Consider the following 20,216-nt stretch of genomic DNA (forward strand, 5'->3'; position numbering starts at 1 on the left):
TAAAAAAAAAAAAAAAAAAAAAAAAAAAAAAAAAAGGGGTTGATGAACTGAAAAATAAGGATGGTCTAAAAGAAGTACGTTAAAAGACGAGGTTTATATATACATCAAAGAAACAGCGAAGGCATGAAAGAAAGCACGGTGCTTTTCAACTGCAGAAAATGTGGGGAATTAGTCTACCATTTTTTTTTTTACTCTTAAGTATGCACATTATCATGATAACCATGAATCTCTTAGTTCAGCCAATATACACACTAGGCGTTAAGAAGGAGAATGCCCGACTTCTCTGCTTTTCTCTAATATCAGCCAATCAATCATGAAGAAAGAGATGCCAAGAACTGATACCTTGCTCCTCAACCAATTGCTTTATAACGCAATGCAACTCCTTGAATCTTCCTTTACCCGCTAGAATATGAGAAACGGCAAGCTGGGAGAACCCAGAATGCCGAAATCCGTACTTATTTCTCAACAAATAGAAAAATGCCACAGCAACATCAGGATTCTGAATACTCAAACTCTCAAGAACGCCGTCCACTACAGTTTCACTCAAAGTAGAAACTACAGTTCGAAAGTTACATCCACCAACATACGCTCTAAACCCAAAGGAATTTAAACCCGTAAGAATCTCACGAACTGGGTCGTTCTGGCCCAGAACGAAGGAGGGAGTGACGGATTCCGCTTCGAGGCGGGCGGCAGAAACTGAAGGCCTAGCAAGGATCACAGAACTAAAAGAAGCGAGTATCCCGCATTTCCTCAAAAAATGTAATGGCTTCCATTGATGAATACGGCTAAGCATGGAAATGGGAGCAGGATTGGAAAGAAACCCTGCCGATTTCTCGTGTAAGACAACGTGAAATTAAAAGCAACAAAGATAGGGATAAGTTGGAGGGATCAGAAAGCAGTATGAAACGAGGTAAGGAAAGGGAGTTAGGGTTTTAGCGAACCGATGGGTTTCGCGGCAATTCCGAAGGGCGGCAGCCACTGCTGGTTTTGGGTTGCTGCCGTTTTCGGCCATTGATAGCGCGAGCAGATTTGTGTAATTTCCCCCAAAGGGCATAAACGCACCGTTTTATTTGGCATGACTTTATAGTCCTCAAACTTAATTTATTTGGGGGCTTAGCTTTTGCCTAATTAAGTTATTAAAATTTTATATATTTACAGGTAAATATTAGGTAAAGTTAAAATATTTGGTAAAAAAAAAATATAACTGAAAATTTAAATAAGTTTAAGAGTGTCTGTCCGTGGATTGGGTTAAATTGGGTCAGGTTATAATATTTTTAGATTAAACTCAAACGTTTCCAGTTATAACATTTTTTTAATCAAACTCAATTGTTCGAGCTATAAATTTTTTCAACCCAACCACAAGCTTTTTGGATTAAGTTAGTTTAGGTTGTTCGAGTCATTTATTCAATTTTTTGTTTAAAATAAAAGTGATAGGTTAGTTTATAAAACATAGTCTAAGTTTAAGAATCAAACCCATTAATTTATCCAATAAAACTCGAATTCCGCCGCTCTTTCTCTAACGTGGAAACATGAATTAGGTTTCGTAACTCAATTCACATTTAGTTTAAGACGTTGAAAACCTTTTTCTTTTCACGTAGAACACACTTTTTAAAAACCGTTATTTCAAACAGGCTCTACGTCCAATACATGTCCGAAACGAAACGTTATTTAAGAACTTGACAACGACGCTTGCAGAGTGGAAGCTAGACCCTATGAAGCACCAATATATACATATAATGGAAGAAGGAAGGCCCAAGAAAAGTAATGGATGGCATATCTTAATCTATGCAGGCAATGGGTAAGCCTCAACCTTTAAGGTAAAGGAGTAGGAACTAAGAATGTCATGCCCTGATGGCCCCATTCACACTTGCTTTGAGACAAACAGTACAACTAAAACAGGATTATTGCCTGTTTTAACTTTTTTTCTTCTCTATGTTTTGGATTTTTCCCATTTCCAGTCCATTTTTAGCTCATCTTTTACTCACAATGGAGCCTAACAGTCGTTAAAACCCAACTGCCAAACACCAAAGATTATAATCATACAGAAACGAGGAGCTTTTATACTAATTTGTCTCCAAAATTGAGGAGATTTCGAGTATAAAACAGTGAAGATATTATGAACTTGTATGGGGTTTTTGCTTGGAAACTAAGTAGCAAATATGGTGATCCATAATTTTGAAGCTCACATTTCACCAACCAAGTATGGTAAGTGTGGGAAATATGGTAAGCCAACTCAAACATTAAACACTTTATAATCTGAATCCAGTTTTGTTTCAAATTGTGCCATTAAGCCTTGTCTTCATTGTTCAGTATGTCATCCAAAGCCACTGTTAGAAGACGAATTCTGGAGAGGCAAACATGTCCTAAAGAGAAAGATAGAACAAGCCAAAACATATTGTCTAAACACCTTAAGAAGATTTACCCAATTGGGCTTCAAAGAACCACTTCATCACTCTCTTTATCTTCATTTTCATTGTCTTTGTCCCAAAATTCAAATGATTCTTCTCTTACAGACTCCTCGATCCAACTCGATCAGAAGATTTCGTATGCGATTCGTTTGATTACACCGCCGCCGCCGCCCCCTCCTGAAAGAAGAGAAGCTCCATTGCCTAAGAGTGTCCAACAACAATGTCAGGAACTTGGTGATGGGGAACTCAGGAGATGCAACTGGATCACTCATACCAGTGGTAAGATTACACTTAGTTCTGATATGGACTTAGAATACTTTCCACCACATTGCTAGACTAGTTCATGCTTGACGTTTCTATCTCGTGTACTCGACGCAGATAAAGCCTATGTATCCTTTCACGACGAGTGTTGGGGCGTCCCGGTGTATGACGACAAGTAGGTGATCTAAGTAGCTTTTCATTTATCCTGCATATCAGTTTATAGATTTGTGAGTTGACATCAGAGAAAAATTACCATACAGCCGACTTTTCGAGCTACTCGCTCTATCGGGGATGCTGATGGACTACAATTGGACTGAAATTGTGAAAAGAAGGGAACTATTCAGGTAATAGTTTCTGATCCAATGTGTACTTTGGATGAACATCTATGAGAAGATTAATGTATATATACACATCTGGTTGGTCATAGAGAAGCTTTTGCTGGATTTGAGGCAAGTACTGTGGCCAACATGGGGGAGAAAGAGATAGCAGACATAGCATCTGACAAGGCCATTATGCTGGTGGAGAGCAGAGTGAGGTGCATAGTAGACAATGCCAAGTGCATATTGAAGGCAAGCTAGATCACCTCATTTTTTAACCAACTCTTTCACAGAATGTATATTAACAAGAACTGGTTTTTTGATTCAACTGCAGATAGCTAGAGATTTTGGGTCGTTCAGTAACTATATGTGGAGCTATATGAACTTCAAACCAACAATAAACAGATTTAGATATCCAAGAAATGTTCCCCTGAGGAGTCCCAAAGCAGAAGCCATTAGCAAGGACATGGTGAAGCGCGGTTTTCGGTTTGTTGGGCCAGTGATCGTCTATTCGTTCATGCAGGCGGCAGGGTTGACGATCGATCATCTTGTGGACTGTTTTCGGCATGGCGAATGTGTAAATCTTGCAGAAAGACCATGGAGACATATCTGAGTTCAACATTTCCTACTTTCCCTTCAAAGTTGTGGTTGTTTTGCTTTTGTGAGCATTAAGTTAACAATATAAAAAATTATGCATAGAGAAAGAGAGAGGAACTAAGATGGAACTTCTCTGCTTCTTTGTTTATCAGTTTCTGTTAGAATGGCCAATTCTGCAACTGAGCAACTCATCAGTTGATATCAAGAAGTGCAGAGCTCACCATTACAACAGTTGCAGAGCAGCCATGGTAATCGACAAGCTGAAGCTGGTGGAGAATAAGATTGGTGTATTTAATTTGTTTATGCTTCTAATATATAACTAATTATTTTAGATGTTTGGTGTGGATCTCTTGGGTCAAAATTGCTAATCTATGAGCTTTCTCATACATTCTAAACAAGCTCATTTCCTAAGACATTAAGAACCAAGAATGTTCTTTGTTCATGAAGAACTTCATGATACAACTAAGTTCATCAAAGCAGACATGACCATAGAAAACTGCAGTCTAGTTACAGTTCATAAGATCCAAATATGTAATACAAACCTCGTTATATCGTCCCTCACCTCGAGAAATGTCGATCGAGTTTCGAGATAGCACTCCAAGCCTGGTCCTTCAAATTGGCTGAGAATCAAGTCCATAGATCATCTTTCTCCCCCATCTGCTGGGCCAAAAAAGCTTTACCACATCACTGATATGTTCTTTATCTTATTTGAAAGGCTATATGATAAGATGTAGGCAGTATTATAGTTAGACATCTTTTACTGAGATTAGTTGAAACTCTATCGAAGTCATCCTGCTACGAAGGATTCTCTCAATGTGTGAGATCCCACATATTAGTTGAAAAGTAGAACGAAACATTTTTTGTAAGGGTGTGGAAATCTTTCTCTAGCAAACGTGTTCTAAAAACTTTGAGGGGAAGGCCGAAAGGGAAGACCCAAGAAAGACAATATCTGCTAGCGGTGAGCTTGAGCTGTTATACAGTGAAACTCTATCGAAGTCATCCACTGAATTATAGCGAAGCCTTCAACCATTTTGGTGTTTGAGATTGCTTAAACTTCTCTCCAAGGGAAACAGGAAGATAGGATTCAAGCCCCACAATTGTCTCTATCCGCCTACATCCCAATCAATGAATCATTTTAGCTTGGATTATAAACCATCCAAAGAATAAAAGACAGGTTGCCAAGAAAAAACAAAACAGGTCAAATCCAGAACTTGTTCCACCTCAGCTGTTCTTTCACCTGTTATAATCTCTATCCACACTTTTTCCTTCCCTTCCACCATTCTTCAACCTAACTACTTGATTAACTCATCTTAATCCCAGTAATGGTCGGGTTATGTTCAAGTAATAGCGACTGTTGAATTGCATATGCTCACCAAACATCCTAGTAGTAAGCAGTGTCTGAAGTTTCTTAGATGGTACTCACCAAAAAATGAAAACCCAACGAGAACAGAGCAGGCTCTCCACCACCTACAAAGAAACTAATACAAAACGATACCATTAGATTGATGAATCGTATGATCCAAGAAGTTCGATAATCGTATGATCGGTTCATACGTACCTGACAAAGAGAATGAGCAAAACAGTGGAAGAAAAGATCAAAGTTCTTGTACAGATCCACCATTAGGATGAATTTCAACTCAACTGGAATCTAATAATTCATCCATGGGTCCCAAACGATGAATGGAATTTCTTCACTGATTATAGCGACCCTACTTTGTTTCTTTCTTTTTATGCAATAACAAATAGCTTTAATCATTTTTCCACTAGTTAATACTTAATACAAGAAAGAACATGATGACTCCTGTCCTTATCGAATAATACAGGCTCAAAGGGTTGAACATTACTGAAAGAAAAAGGGAAAAAAAACCGACACGACGGCACAAAAGAGCAAAAAAAGAACAGCCTACGGGCGGCGGCCTACTGTATTAATAAGAAAAGAGAGGCGATACAACCAGAAAGTCCAGAGGTTATCAGACTGTCCACAAAATATATTTTAGTAATTAAGAAGTCTACAAGAAATTCGGGTCAACAAAAAAGAAATAGGGCATCATATTGGCACACAGCATCTGGCTGAAGGAAAAAGAATATAAGAATGAAGTTAAAGCAAGGTACAGAACATAAAGTACCCTATTTACATTGCACCTCTTTCAGGGTTTTAAGTTTGCATACAATTTATTTATCAAACAAGTTCACAAGTCAAAAGGGGAAGAAGAAGAGGGCAGGAGGGAAATACCAAGGAATACAAACAATTCTACTCCGCTGATGAGAAGAATATATACAGCAACTTCCTCTTACTGAGCTCCAACATGAGCCCTATGTGGAGGCTTAAAACCCATAATGCAAGCCAATCCTAATACTGAGTCGTCCATAACTTCCATAATTCTAATGCTATGATTTAATCTATAATGGCTCTATCATCACAGCAACGCACTGAACATCGTCGTCTCAAAACTGGCAAGAAGTACCAAGTCTCTGCCTCTGCCTCGGCCCGAGAGCTGCAGATTTGCGTTTGGCAAATGCTGGGCGAAGGAGCTCTGGAAATTTATCCAGGAACAGCGACCAGTCTTCCTCGTTCATATCTCCAAGCTTTACAAAACTGACACTTGGAGGAAACTGCTCGTTTGCACTCCTGTGCCCTGCAGATGTGTTGGTAATATATCCAAACTCAGGTTTTGTGACCTGGTACTTTTGGTTTTTCTGGTTCTTATTGCCCAGTACGGTATTCTTGAGAGACATAGAAAGCTTTGACACAGAAATGGGTTCAGAAGGTGGAAAGATGCCTGTTTCTCCTAGCTCCTCCCCTCCACTATCTTCTCCCCCCTCCTCAATGCTTTCCTCCAATTTCGAGAGTGGATTGCGTCCATGCAGGCCTCCAAGTCCACCAAGCTGGTAATGTGACCAGCCCAAACACTGATCCGCTGCCATACTTGAGTTATAGTCTAATTCTCCATCCTCACAGTCTAAGTCAAACTGGAAATCCTCACTGCCCCACTCATATATTGGAGAAGAGAACTCCCTCTCTGCTATCATCTGCCTAGCCTCAAGACATACTAGCTCAAGTTCACTGGGTTCCTCCTCTCCACTACGAAATTCTCTGCTCATCATCTCACCAATCTCAGCAAGACAGAGACCAGAAGCAGCAGCTTCCTTCAGAAAAATTGTACACAGTACCAAAACCCGAAGACAAGCTTCACGGATCATGGGTAGCTCCATCCTAAGCATTTCACAGTCTTTTATCGGATCAAGATTTTCAATATACTTGAGCTCATCATCTGAAAATGGGATTGACGCTTGAGGCCAATGAATCCACTCAAAGTACGGATCCTCTAAAGTTTCCGGCAAACAAAGACCGTGATCTATAGGAATAAGCTCCACTTGTCCAAAACTTCCTATTCCGTCAAGTTTCCGAACTAAGAGATTCCCAGCATGCCTATCCGTATTAAAAATCCTAATATCTAAAATACCTATACGATGAACAGCCGCGACAGGGAAACTAGAAGTCCCATGATCACTGGCATCAAAATCATGTGGAATGAATTGTTGGAAGGAAGCAATTTTACTAACTGCCTTTTTCTTGTGAGCCTGAGGCTTGTTACCATTCACCCAATCATTTACATTGAAGATTGAGTGAGTGATCTTCACTAAGGCTGTCGGAGGCACGTTTGCAAAATGTTCGTAGTCAAGAAGATAAGCTGCAACTTCTCTGAATCCAGTCTCCCCAACACGCACAGAGCGCTTAAATCCAGGTTGTCCAAGAGCTTTTCCAACAAAACCTTTTGGATTATTTGGTGCAAAAGGTTCTTCATCAGTAGGCTTCACAATTGCGACACTTTCACCTTTCCCGTTCCTAAAATAGTACGCACCACCAAGCCCACCATGAACAGGAATCGGATCAATACCCAACTTTATACCTTTCACAATCTCTTTGACTAACCGTCTCGTGCCAGCAAAATGATCTGGATGCCCTAATATCTCAATAGGTCCACTCTGGTCCCTAAGACGGAGATCCTTCCCAGTGGGCGAGAGACATGGAGTAGATGAACTTCTGTGCAACAGATTTCTCGTGAGGAGAAGAGGAGAATCATTTCGAATGGCACTAAGATCATTCTTCAGTATCACATCCCCAAATGTTAGGGAGCTCTCCTCTGTGGGAATATTGAGGGCAAGCTGCAACCTCCTTTTCACCGTATGAGCATTGTCACTACGATCTAATTCCATTCCCAGGACACATCCCGTATCAGTTTGCACAAAAACTTGTCTCCTTCCAACTGGCTGTTTTTCTTCCATTCCATTTTTTGAGCGGTAAGCCCTGCTGAGTGGGCTCTTGAGTGCTGCAACTGCCATTTGAGTCTGAACTGGACTGTCCAACTTCCGTGACATTAAATAATGAAGGAAAAGGACGTGTTTGCAGCCAAATGACCGAGATGGTCAAGGAAGAGAAATGAATCCCTCCCAAGAAGGCGCCCAACCCAAAACAGAATGATGGTTGAACAAAACCAGAGTCTAGGACCTCGAATAATCATTAATAGATAGGAGAAGCCTCAATCCTTGCCATCGTTCTCAAAGAAACAATACTCCGAGACCGAAAACACACCACAGACAAAAGGATGCAGCCGAACACTGTATCTACAGATTCATCTCGCCAGATTCACAGTACCAGATAGTCTGCAGAAATATAACAAAGAAAACAAAATCAACACTTGACCAGAAGAAGCAAGAATATTGATACAGAATTAACTTCAATTGGAAGAGAGTCCAAAGAAAAGATGAATTTGACTAGACTCGACAATTAAGAATCCCAACCCTCGAGCTGGGAATGAGATTTGATAAAAAGATGCAAGCATCAAGAACCCAAACTGATGCATTATTTACGGTCCTTTTCCATAAGAAACCAAATTCGTTGTAAGATCAAAATATCAATATTTGCAGAAGCCCGCTAGAATTAACTACACATTCTTCGATTAACTCATACGTCGTCCAGAGTTGGCAAAAGAAAGGGCGAACAGTTCTCTATTAAAGTAAAACTACAAGGGCCCGGGAACAAAATTTCAACGATAGGTTCTTCCTGACATAAAGAACGAGGAAGAAGAAGGATCTTTTCTCTAACCACATCATCATGAAATCAAACAAATGATCGGAACGAAATCCTCATTCGCGGACAAGAACAAATCTCAACAGTTAAACGAAATCTGTGAAAGGTGCACCTTCTCCCCCCCTCCCCCCTCTCCTCGGGGCAGGAGAGAATATCCAAAAGAGACCAAAGCTCAATACGACGTTCTGGAGTGGAGACTGATCAGAGAAATGAAATTCAACAATGAGAAGCAAGTAAAAGAGAGAGAAAAAAAGGCATCATTCATTTAACTCATACTAAAAAAAAAAAAAACAAACATTACTCGGTGAGAATAACAAAATCGAAGAAAGAACTCACCAGAACTATATAGATCTTTCAAGATCCGATACAAGAACGAATCAGATTCACCACTAAAATCGTCGCTATCCGTGAATCGATGCGGCAAGAACTTTGCAAAAAACAGAGAATGAGAAGGCTTCAATGAATCAAATCGAATCGAATCAAATCAAATCAAATCCAAGAAAATGGCATCAAACAATCGTCGGAGCTAAGTGATGATAGTTGTCGTCGTAATGAACGAAAAGCTATAAAAAAAACAAAAAATTCAGACAAAAATCCGTTCGCAGTTTCTCCTTCCTTTCCCTCGCTTTTGTTTCTCCTTTTATTCTCCGTTCTCTCTGTTGCGCTTCACAGAAATTCGTCTTCTTGGAATGTTCTTTAACTCGAGTGAGAGAAGCCTGGTTAAAATAGCTAACCCTGGTTAGATGCCGACCCACTCTCTCTCTGCCCTTTACGGTTCGAAGACTCTCGAAGGGGTGGGAGAGCCGTCGGATGAAGAGAGTATTGGAATTAAGGACCGTCGGATGAAGGGGACATTGAGGTGGCGACAAGATATTCGTGAATGCGTGGCAAGGTCACCGTCGAAGGGTGGACACCTGGTGTAATCAGCGACTGGGTAGGGCGGGTTTTCTTTTTTTGAGTTTGGGCCTTCGAATCTCTAGTTCTGCGTACTACCCAGTTTCCTGCCCAATCTGACCGTCCATTTTAATGACCATTGAATTTACCAAATTGTCCTTCTTTTTTTTTTTTCTTTTTTTTTTTTGCCTTTTTTCTTTTTCTTTGGTTATTTTAGTTAAATAAAATAAATTATTACACTTTAAATCAACACCAACCTCTCTACCACTTTTAAAACATCTATTTTTTTTTCCTGAACTTGAATTTAAAAACATAAAAACATTAATTTCTTAATATCTCCACACTCAAGTCTATTTTCGTCATTAATTTTTTATAAACTTTAACCATCCAATACCATCCATTTATATTAGACAGTTAAATATAAAACGACAATGAAATTATTCATTTTCTCGAGCTCAAAATTCAAATTTCTATTTGAATATATTGTAAATTTACTTATATACCCCCATACAACTGAAAATTATGAAGTAGGGCCCATCTTACTTCCATTCCACTAAGAACAATCATTTAAAAATCTTATTAAATTATCAGAACTAAATAAAGTATAAATAAAATAAAAAGATGGAAGGCATAGCAAATCAAATCAAATCAATAAAGAACAAAGAAGACTATTACAAAAATTAAAAAGATATACAATATATATATATATATATATATATGAAGTAATATAATAAAGTATTTTATAATAGATACAATTACCAAAAAGCCCCGGAAGAATAAGCAAAACAGTGAATGAAAAGCGGTTTTTTAAAATTAATTTCGTCAAAAGAATTGGAGAGAATATGATTGCAAAATGGCCTTTTATTATTTTTCAAACCTTCTTTTGCTTTTGCTTTTGCTTTTTTCTTATTATAATAATAATAATTTTGTTGGCTTTTTTATAATTTAGAAACTGTCATTTTATATTTGGCATGCCAGCTGGCTGTTCAAGCCCACCTGTCAATTTCTATTTTTTTTTTAATTAAAAAATGAAATAGCCTTAATTGGGTTATTGAAGTAGAATTTTAATTTGTAATAATTTAATATTTATATATTTTAAAATGATAACAATTTCGTCAAATTATTTTATTTCATAGATTAATTATATAAATGGATAATGAATAAATGTGTGATGGGAACATTTTCTTGAGGATAGAAAGGGATGGAAGGGGCACGTGGAGGTTAAGAGTGTCGGAGAGTTTGACCAATGGAAATGGAGATGCAGCTGAGTCAGCGTCCACGCATGAACGAGTCACGTGCTGTTTCCGGATGGCACGATGCCCAATGCCAATACACGACACTACACGACACGACAATATTACTTGTTTGTAATTCCTTCTAAAATTTTATGTCCTACGTGTTGGTATTATCCTCCCACGTGTCTTTTGATTCTTCCAAACTCCGGCGTGGACAAGACAACCTTAGCTCACGGGTTTCTCCCTTCAAACCTTCATTTCTGAAATTCTTAAATCTAAATTCTTCAATTAAAAAAATATATATACATACATATATACATGTGCATATCTTTGGGTTCTTATTTTAAAAAAATTATAAATAAATAAATAAATCGTTTTCCATCGGTGATCACCATCATGAAAACTATAAATTCAACTTTAGAGAGTAGAACTCACACGAAGACAAATAAACTCTTGAGCTTACCAGTGACACAATATCTAACACTAAAAAATGTAAATAGATCTGAAAATATTATTACTCAACCAAACAATGAGTTAAGAATGAGAAATAAAATTGGGATTGAAGATACCATATTCGTTGATATTCACAAAGTTTAACACAAGATACCAACTAATAAAATAAAATATTTATTCCATAACTAATATATTTTTCAAATATTAATTGATTAGCTTGATTAATTCAAACTATCAATAAGTTGCATTAAATTCTGACAACCAGCAATAACAAATGTGATGAAGATCAAAGTGACGGTGGCGCCCATGATATTTCTGTCGATTTCGATGGTGAAAAGTTTGAGTTAGGCTAAAATGCAAGTGAGAATAAGAAAAAATATGTTAATGGACAAAGTGGCACCAATAGATACCTTTTCAACCCTGTTAACGGTATATGAAAGCAACATCGATACTAGAAAAATAGGGACAAAGATTCAGTCGATTATAAAAGGCGCGTGCCCATTGCAACAAATGGAGGAAAAATTATGCACGAGACCAACAAAAAATAAGAACAAGAAACCAATACTAACTATCGAGTTAGGCATACAAGTACTCTATTAAAGAGAAATATTATGCGAATATATTGATACATTTATTTAAGTTAATAGGGTTAAAATTGATGTAATCAACCAAGTTTATGGTTTAAATTAATAAAATTAAAAATTTATAATTAAAATTGATATAACCAGCAAAGTTTATGATAAAAAAAAAGATTTTTTTTTTCTAATATTAATCTCGAGTTTAAATATAGAATTGAAGAAGGAAACCAAACATTCATTACGAAGGGAAAGAAGCTTTTCCCTAATAGACTCATTTTAAAACTTCAAAAGAAGCTTAAAAAAGAAAGTCCAAAGAGACTAATATCTGCTAGCAGTAAGCTACCGTTGTTACAAATGGTATTAGAGTTAGACATCGGGCTGTATGTCAGGAAGGATGTTGGGCTCCGGTGAAGGTGGATTGTGAGATCCCACAATCGGATAGAGAGGGGAACGAAGAATTTTAAAACCTTAAAGGGAAACCTAAAGAAGACAATCTTTGCTAGCAATGAACTTGAACTGAAAAATGTCCTTTTCTACCTAGAGGTCAATTTACAAGTCCAAAACTGAAAAATTGGCACTTTATGAGGAGGACGGACTACAACATCAACGTGTTCTACACAGAAAAGCGTATCAGAAGTATTTGGATGCCAGAGTTTATATATCTACGGAAGAATCAATGAATAGACAGTAGGGGTTCCTCGTTCCTTACCGTTACGAAAAAGTTGAATCCCGGTCCGAAGTTCCGAGGACTTTGATGAGAAAAGCGTAGTCGTAAGCTGTCTCTTCACATCCACCATAGAGACCACCTTCACCAAAGTGTCCTCCAACCATATTGGTCTTCAAAATTGCAGAAGTCGAACAACGACAGCATGTCGTGTCTCGGATTTTTGCCACCCATTTGGCAGCTTCCCATACTCCAACCCTGAGGATGAAGTTCAACAGTTTCCAGCATATGTTTATCGGAATCGAAGCATGAACAAATAAATATGCAAATGTGATAACAGTGTAAGCAGTTGAAAGGAGAAAAGAATTTACCTTGCATCACGGAATGAGGCTGTGACAAGCATTGGAGGATAACAACTTCCCTTAGAGATATTGTCGTAAGGAGAGTAGCTCAAGATAGACTCAAACTGCATTGCTATCTCTGGGTTTCCGAATTCTTCATAGTCGAGAATGGTGAGTGGTAAACTGGGATCTAGTAGCGTGTTACATATGTCGAGAAACGGAACCTGAAAAATATTACCAAAACTTTATTCGCCATAACTAAATATATGACAATAACAGCAGAACAAGCTCACTGCTAGCAAATATTGTACTTTTGGGTTTCCTCTCAAGGTTTTAAAATGCGTCTACTATGGAGAGGGTCTAGCCCTACTCGGACCAGTGCCTCGCACCGTCCACCGTCCGGTGACTGGCTCTGATATCATTTGTAACAACCCAAGCCCACCATTAACAGATATTGTCCTCTTTGGGTTTTCCTTTTTGGGCTTCCTGTTGTGAGATCCCACCTCGAATGGAGAGGGGAATAAAACATTCCTTACAAGGGTGTGGTAACATCTGTCTAGTAGACGTGTTTTAAAACCTTGAAAGGAAAGCTTAAAGAGGACAATATCTGCTAGCGGTGGACTTGGGCTATTACAAATGGTATCAGAGCCAGACACTGGGCAGTGTGCCAGCGAGAACGTTGGGCCTCTAACAGAGGCGTTTTAAAGCCTCTCCCTAACAGATGTATTTTTAACACCGTGAGACTGACGACGCTACGTAACAGGCCAAAGTGAACAATATCTACTAGCGGTGGGTTTGGGCTATTATGGTAATGTCATTAGAGAGGCCTGATATTGCAGTGTAGTATCAAAGAGAGAAGACATTAGTGATGGTCTTTCAAGATGCATTTCCTATCTACTTTACAAGATGTGAAGACCAATGAGTAAGCAAGTGTATGGCTCAAACTAACCTTCAAAATGGCTGCTCCAAACAGGTCAGGATGCATGTTGATAGCAGCTCCAACAAGCAGGCCTCCTGCACTGTATCCAATGGAACCCAGCCGATCCTTATGAACATAGCCATTATCAATGAGAAAATTCGCACAAAAGATAAAGTCTTGTATTGAGTTTTGTTTCTCAAGCCCACTCCCACATCTATGCCATGAAGAATCACCACCACCACCTCCCCTGCACACCCAATCAAGGTTCTAAACTAAGCTTCAATGCAAGAAAACGAAACAAAAAACCTGTTTATAACGATAAAAACTACCTGATATCTGCAAATGCCAGCACGAAACCACGATCAAGTAAACTCAGGCGAGAAGGACACCAACTTTTATCAAGAACCTCACCATATGCTCCATACCCTTGTAGAACTCCGGGTGACCGTCCTTTCTGAAAAGTCGAAGGGGAATACAATATGGTCAAGGGTACTCTGATTCCATCATGTGATATAACTTCCTTCCTCTCACAACAGTATGAATCAGAAAAGTCCTTCCAAGTTTCGGATTCACGAGTCTCGAAGTTTTCTCTTTTGTTTTGCGAAACTTTCTCGATATCCGACGCATCTGGTTGATATGTTTTAAGTTTAACATCATGCTTAACTTCTACTTCCTCTTGTTGAATGATCGAGAAGACCCTTTTAGACATATCATAATCAACAATCAAATCAGGCATCTGGTAGTTCCAAGAGATGACAGAAACTTCAGTAAGTACATGCTAAGAGATTCTATGAATATGCATGAATGTAAGATTATAAAGTAATACCACTGGAGACGAAAGCACCACACGGTATAACGAGCTCGTGAAGTCATGGTTCGATCCTGGAGCTACGCTGCAGGAGTTTGAGGGAAGAGGGAAAAACCATGGGTCGAGTTTCTCGATCTCCAAACGATGCTACAGAACAAGTAGATATGAGATGATATATAAAATTTGTTATACAGCTTATTTAGCAATAGAACAAGCCAAGAAAGACAAACACAATACCTTATGATTAGCATCTAAAGGCAAATTGATTGAACATAACATTGGAACACCATTCTTATTGACAAAAAGCACAAGATGTCCACTAAAAACGTCCATGTCCTGTATACTGAAATCTTCGCTTTGAAGGACGGTATCCTAAAATATACACACGTGACGAGCAAAACAACGATAAATAAAGGGGTGTGGCGCTGATATCATATGTGGTACAAGTCGAGCATAAAAGTAACCTGCCAATTTGCTGACTTGATATCTTCAACTCGACATTGAGCTACGTAATAATCTTCCTTCGAACAATCCCCTTTCTTTTCAAGAGGAGCATTTGTTAGGATATAAAAGAAACCACGATGATGTTCCAGAAAGTATTGAATACCCGGAATGCGTTTGTGTATTCTTTGCAAACCGCTTAACGAGTTGTTAGCATCTATAATATAAACCTGGGTTGACAAACCAGTAAAGTTTCAGAATAAAAGTCTAAAGCTGGCTTAATTAAGATCTTCTTGAAAAAAGGGAACCTTCCTCAGAAGAAGTCCTCGAGTTCGAATTCACGGTTATGAACTTCCCATCTTTCGTACTCGTTATGTCGACACAATAGTTGGGATCATTTTCAACAAACACCAAGACATCTTCTTCGGTGTCGCTGAATCCAAGTTTTGTGGAGAAAACCCTGTCGAATGTCAGGTAAATGTTAGGTAAATGAAGTTCTTGAAAAGAAGGTTAAGAATGATGAGAGAAATTTGCCTGTAAGGCCTCTGATTCTCATCTGCTTGTGTGTAGAAAAGTGTCCTGCCTTCTTCCGCCCAAGCCAAACTTACAACTCCCTCCTGTAACTTGGGAATCATCAGTCCACTTCTCAGGTCTTTAATCTGAAGCATGAAGTGTTCACTGCCTGTAATATCAACTGTGTATGCTAGAAAGTTGTGGTCTGGTGAAACACGACAAGTTCCCACATGAACATAGCCTGCAAATATGAGCAACTCATCGTAAAATTTAAGGAAATGTCATAATTCTGATAGCTAAGTATGAATGAAAATGAAAATTAACTGGATGAACAAAACTTACCATATTGTTTAGCAATTTCATTCCAATCAAGTAAAACTTCCTCCTGCTTCCCAGAATTTCCTTTAGCAAATTGGGTAAGTTTCTTTAACCAATTGGTTTTCTCGTTCTGTAACCTGCGGCATAGAACTGGGTATTCCTTCCCCTCCGGGATGTATTGGTAGTAAAACCTGATCAGGTGGAACGATACATTTAGGTTCAACCATGGCCGACCATCAAGAGACTTAACGCAATGAAAACGCTAAGAGGCATTGCGAAACCAAATAAAAAGAAACACATTTCGAGGGAGGAGAAAGGGCAGACCAGGGTCCCCAAGGCTCAGGAGGAGTGGAAACCTTGGTGGGTATTCGACTCGTCATCTCGGAGAAGAGCCGCCGCTGCAGAATCTGAGTGTCGGCCATGAAAGCATCGGCATACAAGTTTTCTCGACGGAGGAAGTCGGCGAGATCAGGGTCGGCGGTGTTGGCCATCCAGTGGTAGGGATCTTGTAGCGTAATGCCATGAACTGAGTGAGTGAAAGGAACTTTTTTAGCAGCAGGTGGGGATTCGGAAGGCAGTGAGAAGATACGTTCTTTGCAGAGAGAGGAGAATAACGAAGAAGACGCTATGGAGGAAGAAAGGATGGCTTTTCTAGTGAAGCATTTGGGTTTTAGCAGGGATTTAAGAGCCATGGTGATTGAAAATGGCGGCGCAGCAATAATATTGCATTCATATATAATGTTGTGCAGATACCCAAAAAACAAAAAACCAAAATTTGGAAGATTTGTTTGAAAAATCACTCAACTTTAAAATAGAATTGATCTGTAAATTCTGTATAAACTGCAAGCAAGGGAAAACCAGTCATCCCCATCAACCAATGACAGTGTTGTTTATACAATTGAATAGAATTTAATGATATTTTTAGAAACAACAATCTTCTTCTTCTTCCTTTCTCGTTTTTGGGAATGAAACAACCTGTAATACACTTTCTCGTTTAGTATTTCACCACGAATTTCTTCTCAACAGCCCGTTCTTTTTGTCATGGAAGCCAAGCCATGATCCTATTAAAAACCCCATCTTCCCTGTTGCATCTTCTCCTTGTTGTGCTTTATGTTCTAACTTGTGGCTTTTGCCTTGGAATTTTCTTCTTCGACATCCTGTATGCAGCCATGAAGTTTGCAGATTAGTTTAAAATTGGGAGCTGGCATAGTGTGACTATGTGGGAAGACCAAAAGGGAAGCATAAACTGACCGAGTTTTCAATCTTGTCGAAGTCATCATCGAAGCTTTCGTCACCATCATCTGGAAAAGAAATGACAACCAACATAAATATAAGTTCAGAAGGGGCCGGCTGTTAGAGCGTAGTTTGGCGGCCATTTTAAGAGGACAGGAATTAGTTTTCGCCCATTCTGTATTTTAGCAGTTGACAAGTGCATCCATTTACTTAAGTATGGTAATTTTTAAAAGGTCCCCACCATGAGACTAAACTGGATTCTGGGGTAAGAATTTTGCTGATGGAAGACCCCAAGGAGAGTAGCGTGTAGACCGAAACTAGTTAAATCGTCAAATGAATCGGATTCGGGGGAAGGTAATATAAGGGGCTTCGGCTCAGAGGAGGATCAACCTGAAAGAGGTTGTCAGGTCCTCTTGTGCCACCTTCTCGAGACTGCCTTTCTAAAGAAAGGAGGAGGAGTTTTTTCCTTAATAGACTTTGCTACGATCCATTGAAGAAAAAAGAAAGTCTAGAGTCTGGGGTGCCCCCCTTCTCGAGAGGATTTAAATTTACCTGCACCTCCTGCGTCACTGTCTTCAAGATCTCCCAAAAGAAAAGTATCCAAGTCTTGATCAGCAGACGACGGTTTGGAAGCTGTACCCTTCAGGTTCTTTTCCGCCTCTTCAACTTTTTCAGAGGCTCCAACCGACGGAGTTTGCTTGGCTTCATCATCAGCTTTTCGTTGTTCTTCAGATTTCAGCTTAATCTCTTCCATGTATTTCTTCTCGTATCTGTATATTTTAACCATTGAGGGTGTAAACCAGAATCATTTGATGATAAGTTAAGAAAATGAAATTAGATGCAGCAACCTGACAACAATTTAATTGTCAGTGTGATACTTATTCTATATGGTATATTATGTCAGGCTATACCACCGTAGTACAACTTTCATGATTCCTAAAATTCTTATACCTTCAAATGTATTAATCACGTGTTTTTTCTAAACAAAAAACCTTGTATTATATATGTAAGCCAAATTGGTGCATACAACAACAGGGTTTGGTAGAAACTATCTTCCATAGTGATGAAGTCGACAATTAAATTTCTCAACATGATAGAAACACTGTATTAGATGCTTAGCATGTGGTGGCATATTTCTTCAATAAGAAACAACGAAGCATTCAAGATTGATCTTAAGATTAGGCGGAAGGAGCTTCAATTAAAAGAAATGCAACTTACGGAGCAACATGACTGCTAACAAGTGTAAAATATATCCTCCAGAATATCCTTTCTTTCATAATTCTCGGACATAGTTCATATCTTAATCTTGAAATTTCCTGCAAAAGAAATCAGAAATAAGGGCGTTTTTTTAAATTGTATTTGGATGAAAATACGATTCAATTATGACTATCCAGCTAAAATGAATTCGACGATCTACTGTTGCTGATGAACCTGGACAAAAGCTAACAACTCTAAACTGACAGATGAATCAAGTGCAGCTAAAATTTATGTGTTCATCTGGGTCCGGGGTAACATTTCTGCATCATCTAGGATCAACAGTAACTAAAATTCTTGAAATAATCTCTCAAGCTTTCGGCATTACCACAGGCAAGAATTGGATTTCCAAACACTAACAAATATCTTAAGACAAGGCCACTTGGTACCCGTTAACCGATTGATATGAAAGGAACAAGCATTAAGCAATTGTATCAGTCCAATTCATCATTTCACAAGGGAGAAATGAAGACCACCAAAGTGAAAAGGCAACAAGTTGTGGTGTTTCCATTGTTTAACATAAGAACGGTTCTTTCTCCCATATGCCTCTTCACAATTCTTGCTTGTCGCACAAGTTCTCGTTTAAGAGGATGAGATCCATCTCTACTTAGCATGTGCGAGGCACCACCACAAATTAAATATACAGAAAAGGCTGGACGCCAGACTTTTGATTTTGAAAAGCATATTCAACAATAGCTTTTGAAAGTAGCAAGAGTGAATTTTATTTCGGACGAAGATATTTGCAATGATGCAAATGAGGTTTAGAACCAGAAAAATCAAATATAAATTTAGAAAAGCAATGGACAGAAAATAAAAACCAAGTTTTCAGCCGAATCGTGATTTAGTTGAATTGAAGGACTCGGCTTGGTTCCCACCGTATTCAACCGTATGTTTTTCAATTATCTAAAAAATGTAGTTTTATTTGAAAGGGAACAGCGCAATATCCCCAGAATGATAAACAATTGGAAACCAAAGAAACAAATCACTAGAAACAAGAAATTCTAGCCAGATGCTACATGATTTGATTGAGTTTAACTAATATTACGAGGATATGAAACTTTTTTATTTCACCTTGACATTGGTGAGAACCAACGTTGCATGCTGTTCTTGCCATTCCGTCAGATCCTTGCGCACATTCGAGGCTGTAACCGCAACGTCAGACGCTTCCGGTTCGTCTACATTAATCATAAAAAAACAATCCGCATCAATTACGCATATAGAATAATTACCAATCCAAAAATTGACCATCACATTCACCAAAACTGCTCCTACCTTGGATCGGAAAGTTCTGGAAAGTAGTTGGAGTGAAGCCACTCACAAATTCTCTCAGATCGTCGTTGAGGCAAAACCTTTCAAGCTCGGACTGAGAATGAGGCGAGGGAGCAGATAAATTGGGAATGGAAATGGAAGAAAGCTGAGGAGGAATAATGTCGGCGACGTTGAGTGATTTGAGGTGATCGGCCTGCTTGATGGCGACCGTTTTGATGAGATCAGCAGTCTTGGAGGCCTCAGCGGCGAGCTCCTTGGACTTTTTGGCAGTTTCCGAGACCAATTCGGAGAGTGTGGAGGTCGACGTTAAGGTCTGGGATTTCTTAGCCGCTTCTTCAGCGAACGATCTCGCTCTCTTCCATAAATCCTCCATTGACTCTTCTTCTTCTTCTTCTTCTTGCTTCGTTTCTCTCTGCTCTGCTCCGTCCACTATCGTTACCGGTACACGCTTTATTTACATTTACAACCCTTTATTCCGCTAAATTAATTATTTGGATTCTCCATTTTTGGGCTTTGGCCCATTTACATTCCTGCTAATTTAATGATTTGGACCCTCCATTTATGGGCTTAGGCCCATTTATTTTCCTACTAATTTAATTATTTGGACTCTCCATTTCTGGG

At 38.8% G+C, this 20,216-nt stretch overlaps 5 protein-coding genes and 1 long non-coding RNA gene across 13 annotated transcripts in view; 1 reads left to right on the forward strand and 5 right to left on the reverse strand.

Annotated features, from left to right (window-relative positions):
- Positions 1 to 1,038, reverse strand: part of LOC111798085 (putative pentatricopeptide repeat-containing protein At1g13630) — a 4,521-nt gene extending 3,483 nt beyond the window's left edge. For all 5 annotated transcript variants that reach the window (XM_023681057.1, XM_023681074.1, XM_023681066.1 and 2 more), the window contains exon 1: positions 343 to 1,038. In XM_023681057.1, the coding sequence (XP_023536825.1) occupies positions 343 to 793 (451 nt within the window). In that variant the 5' untranslated portion in view covers positions 794 to 1,038. The remainder of the gene's footprint in view (positions 1 to 342) is intronic.
- Positions 1,039 to 2,122: 1,084 nt separating this feature from the next.
- Positions 2,123 to 3,972, forward strand: LOC111791309 (DNA-3-methyladenine glycosylase 1). 2 transcript variants are annotated; one of them, XM_023672609.1, is made up of 6 exons: positions 2,123 to 2,223; positions 2,311 to 2,687; positions 2,787 to 2,844; positions 2,930 to 3,013; positions 3,097 to 3,238; positions 3,321 to 3,972. In XM_023672609.1, exons 2-6 carry the CDS (start codon positions 2,312 to 2,314, stop codon positions 3,597 to 3,599), a joined length of 939 nt encoding a protein of 312 aa, XP_023528377.1. In that variant the 5' UTR covers positions 2,123 to 2,223; position 2,311; the 3' UTR covers positions 3,600 to 3,972. The 2 variants fall into 2 exon arrangements, with proteins under 2 accessions (XP_023528377.1, XP_023528370.1); XM_023672602.1 differs by lacking the exon at positions 2,123 to 2,223 and having other exon boundaries at positions 2,258 to 2,687.
- LOC111791326 lies at positions 2,793 to 5,210 on the reverse strand. Its single transcript, XR_002814631.1, has 3 exons — positions 5,142 to 5,210; positions 4,146 to 5,061; positions 2,793 to 2,874 (listed from the first exon to the last, which is right to left on the reverse strand). It is a non-coding gene; the product is annotated as an uncharacterized LOC111791326 (long non-coding RNA).
- A 401-nt stretch (positions 5,211 to 5,611) lies between these two features.
- LOC111795586 (phosphatidylinositol 4-kinase gamma 5-like) lies at positions 5,612 to 9,367 on the reverse strand. 3 transcript variants are annotated; one of them, XM_023678111.1, is made up of 3 exons: positions 9,012 to 9,367; positions 8,788 to 8,872; positions 5,612 to 8,248 (listed from the first exon to the last, which is right to left on the reverse strand). In XM_023678111.1, exon 3 carries the CDS (start codon positions 7,961 to 7,963, stop codon positions 6,029 to 6,031), a length of 1,935 nt encoding a protein of 644 aa, XP_023533879.1. In that variant the 5' UTR covers positions 7,964 to 8,248; positions 8,788 to 8,872; positions 9,012 to 9,367; the 3' UTR covers positions 5,612 to 6,028. The 3 variants fall into 3 exon arrangements, with proteins under 3 accessions (XP_023533879.1, XP_023533870.1, XP_023533888.1); XM_023678102.1 differs by lacking the exon at positions 8,788 to 8,872; XM_023678120.1 differs by lacking the exons at positions 8,788 to 8,872; positions 9,012 to 9,367 and adding an exon at positions 8,691 to 8,781.
- A 2,943-nt stretch (positions 9,368 to 12,310) lies between these two features.
- LOC111808835 (protease 2) lies at positions 12,311 to 16,558 on the reverse strand (the record flags this gene model as incomplete). The annotated part of the gene is made up of 11 exons (XM_023695037.1): positions 12,311 to 12,757; positions 12,871 to 13,064; positions 13,790 to 14,006; positions 14,089 to 14,495; positions 14,586 to 14,714; positions 14,805 to 14,939; positions 15,032 to 15,238; positions 15,321 to 15,468; positions 15,543 to 15,762; positions 15,864 to 16,030; positions 16,164 to 16,558. Coding segments are annotated over 11 exons (2,430 nt in total), but the record flags the coding sequence as incomplete, so codon positions are not given.
- A 68-nt stretch (positions 16,559 to 16,626) lies between these two features.
- Positions 16,627 to 20,038, reverse strand: LOC111790168. The gene is made up of 6 exons (XM_023671042.1): positions 19,599 to 20,038; positions 19,398 to 19,501; positions 18,291 to 18,388; positions 17,625 to 17,842; positions 17,091 to 17,140; positions 16,627 to 16,996 (listed from the first exon to the last, which is right to left on the reverse strand). The coding sequence occupies exons 1-6, from the start codon at positions 19,966 to 19,968 to the stop codon at positions 16,955 to 16,957; spliced, it is 882 nt and encodes a 293-aa protein (XP_023526810.1). The 5' UTR covers positions 19,969 to 20,038; the 3' UTR covers positions 16,627 to 16,954.
- Positions 20,039 to 20,216: the final 178 nt, after the last annotated feature.

This window comes from Cucurbita pepo, chromosome LG01 (genome assembly GCF_002806865.2).
Source record: "Cucurbita pepo subsp. pepo cultivar mu-cu-16 chromosome LG01, ASM280686v2, whole genome shotgun sequence".
Classification (NCBI taxonomy): Eukaryota; Viridiplantae; Streptophyta; class Magnoliopsida; order Cucurbitales; family Cucurbitaceae; genus Cucurbita; species Cucurbita pepo.

Bases quoted from the DNA above. Each gene is read 5' to 3' on its own strand.
- LOC111791309 (XM_023672609.1), top strand. From the start codon at position 2,312: ATGTCATCCAAAGCCACTGTTAGAAGACGAATTCTGGAGAGGCAAACA. The intron at 2,845-2,929 runs GTAGGTGATCTA...ATTACCATACAG, and splicing joins GTCCCGGTGTATGACGACAA to CCGACTTTTCGAGCTACTCG. The intron at 3,239-3,320 runs GCAAGCTAGATC...ATTCAACTGCAG, and splicing joins ATGCCAAGTGCATATTGAAG to ATAGCTAGAGATTTTGGGTC.
- LOC111790168 (XM_023671042.1), bottom strand. From the start codon at position 19,968: ATGGAGGATTTATGGAAGAGAGCGAGATCGTTCGCTGAAGAAGCGGCT. The intron at 17,843-18,290 runs GTAAGTTGCATT...TAAAATATACAG, and splicing joins GTTAGCAGTCATGTTGCTCC to ATACGAGAAGAAATACATGG. The intron at 17,141-17,624 runs GTAAATTTAAAT...TTTCTTTTCCAG, and splicing joins CAGTGACGCAGGAGGTGCAG to ATGATGGTGACGAAAGCTTC.
- LOC111795586 (XM_023678102.1), bottom strand. From the start codon at position 7,963: ATGTCACGGAAGTTGGACAGTCCAGTTCAGACTCAAATGGCAGTTGCA.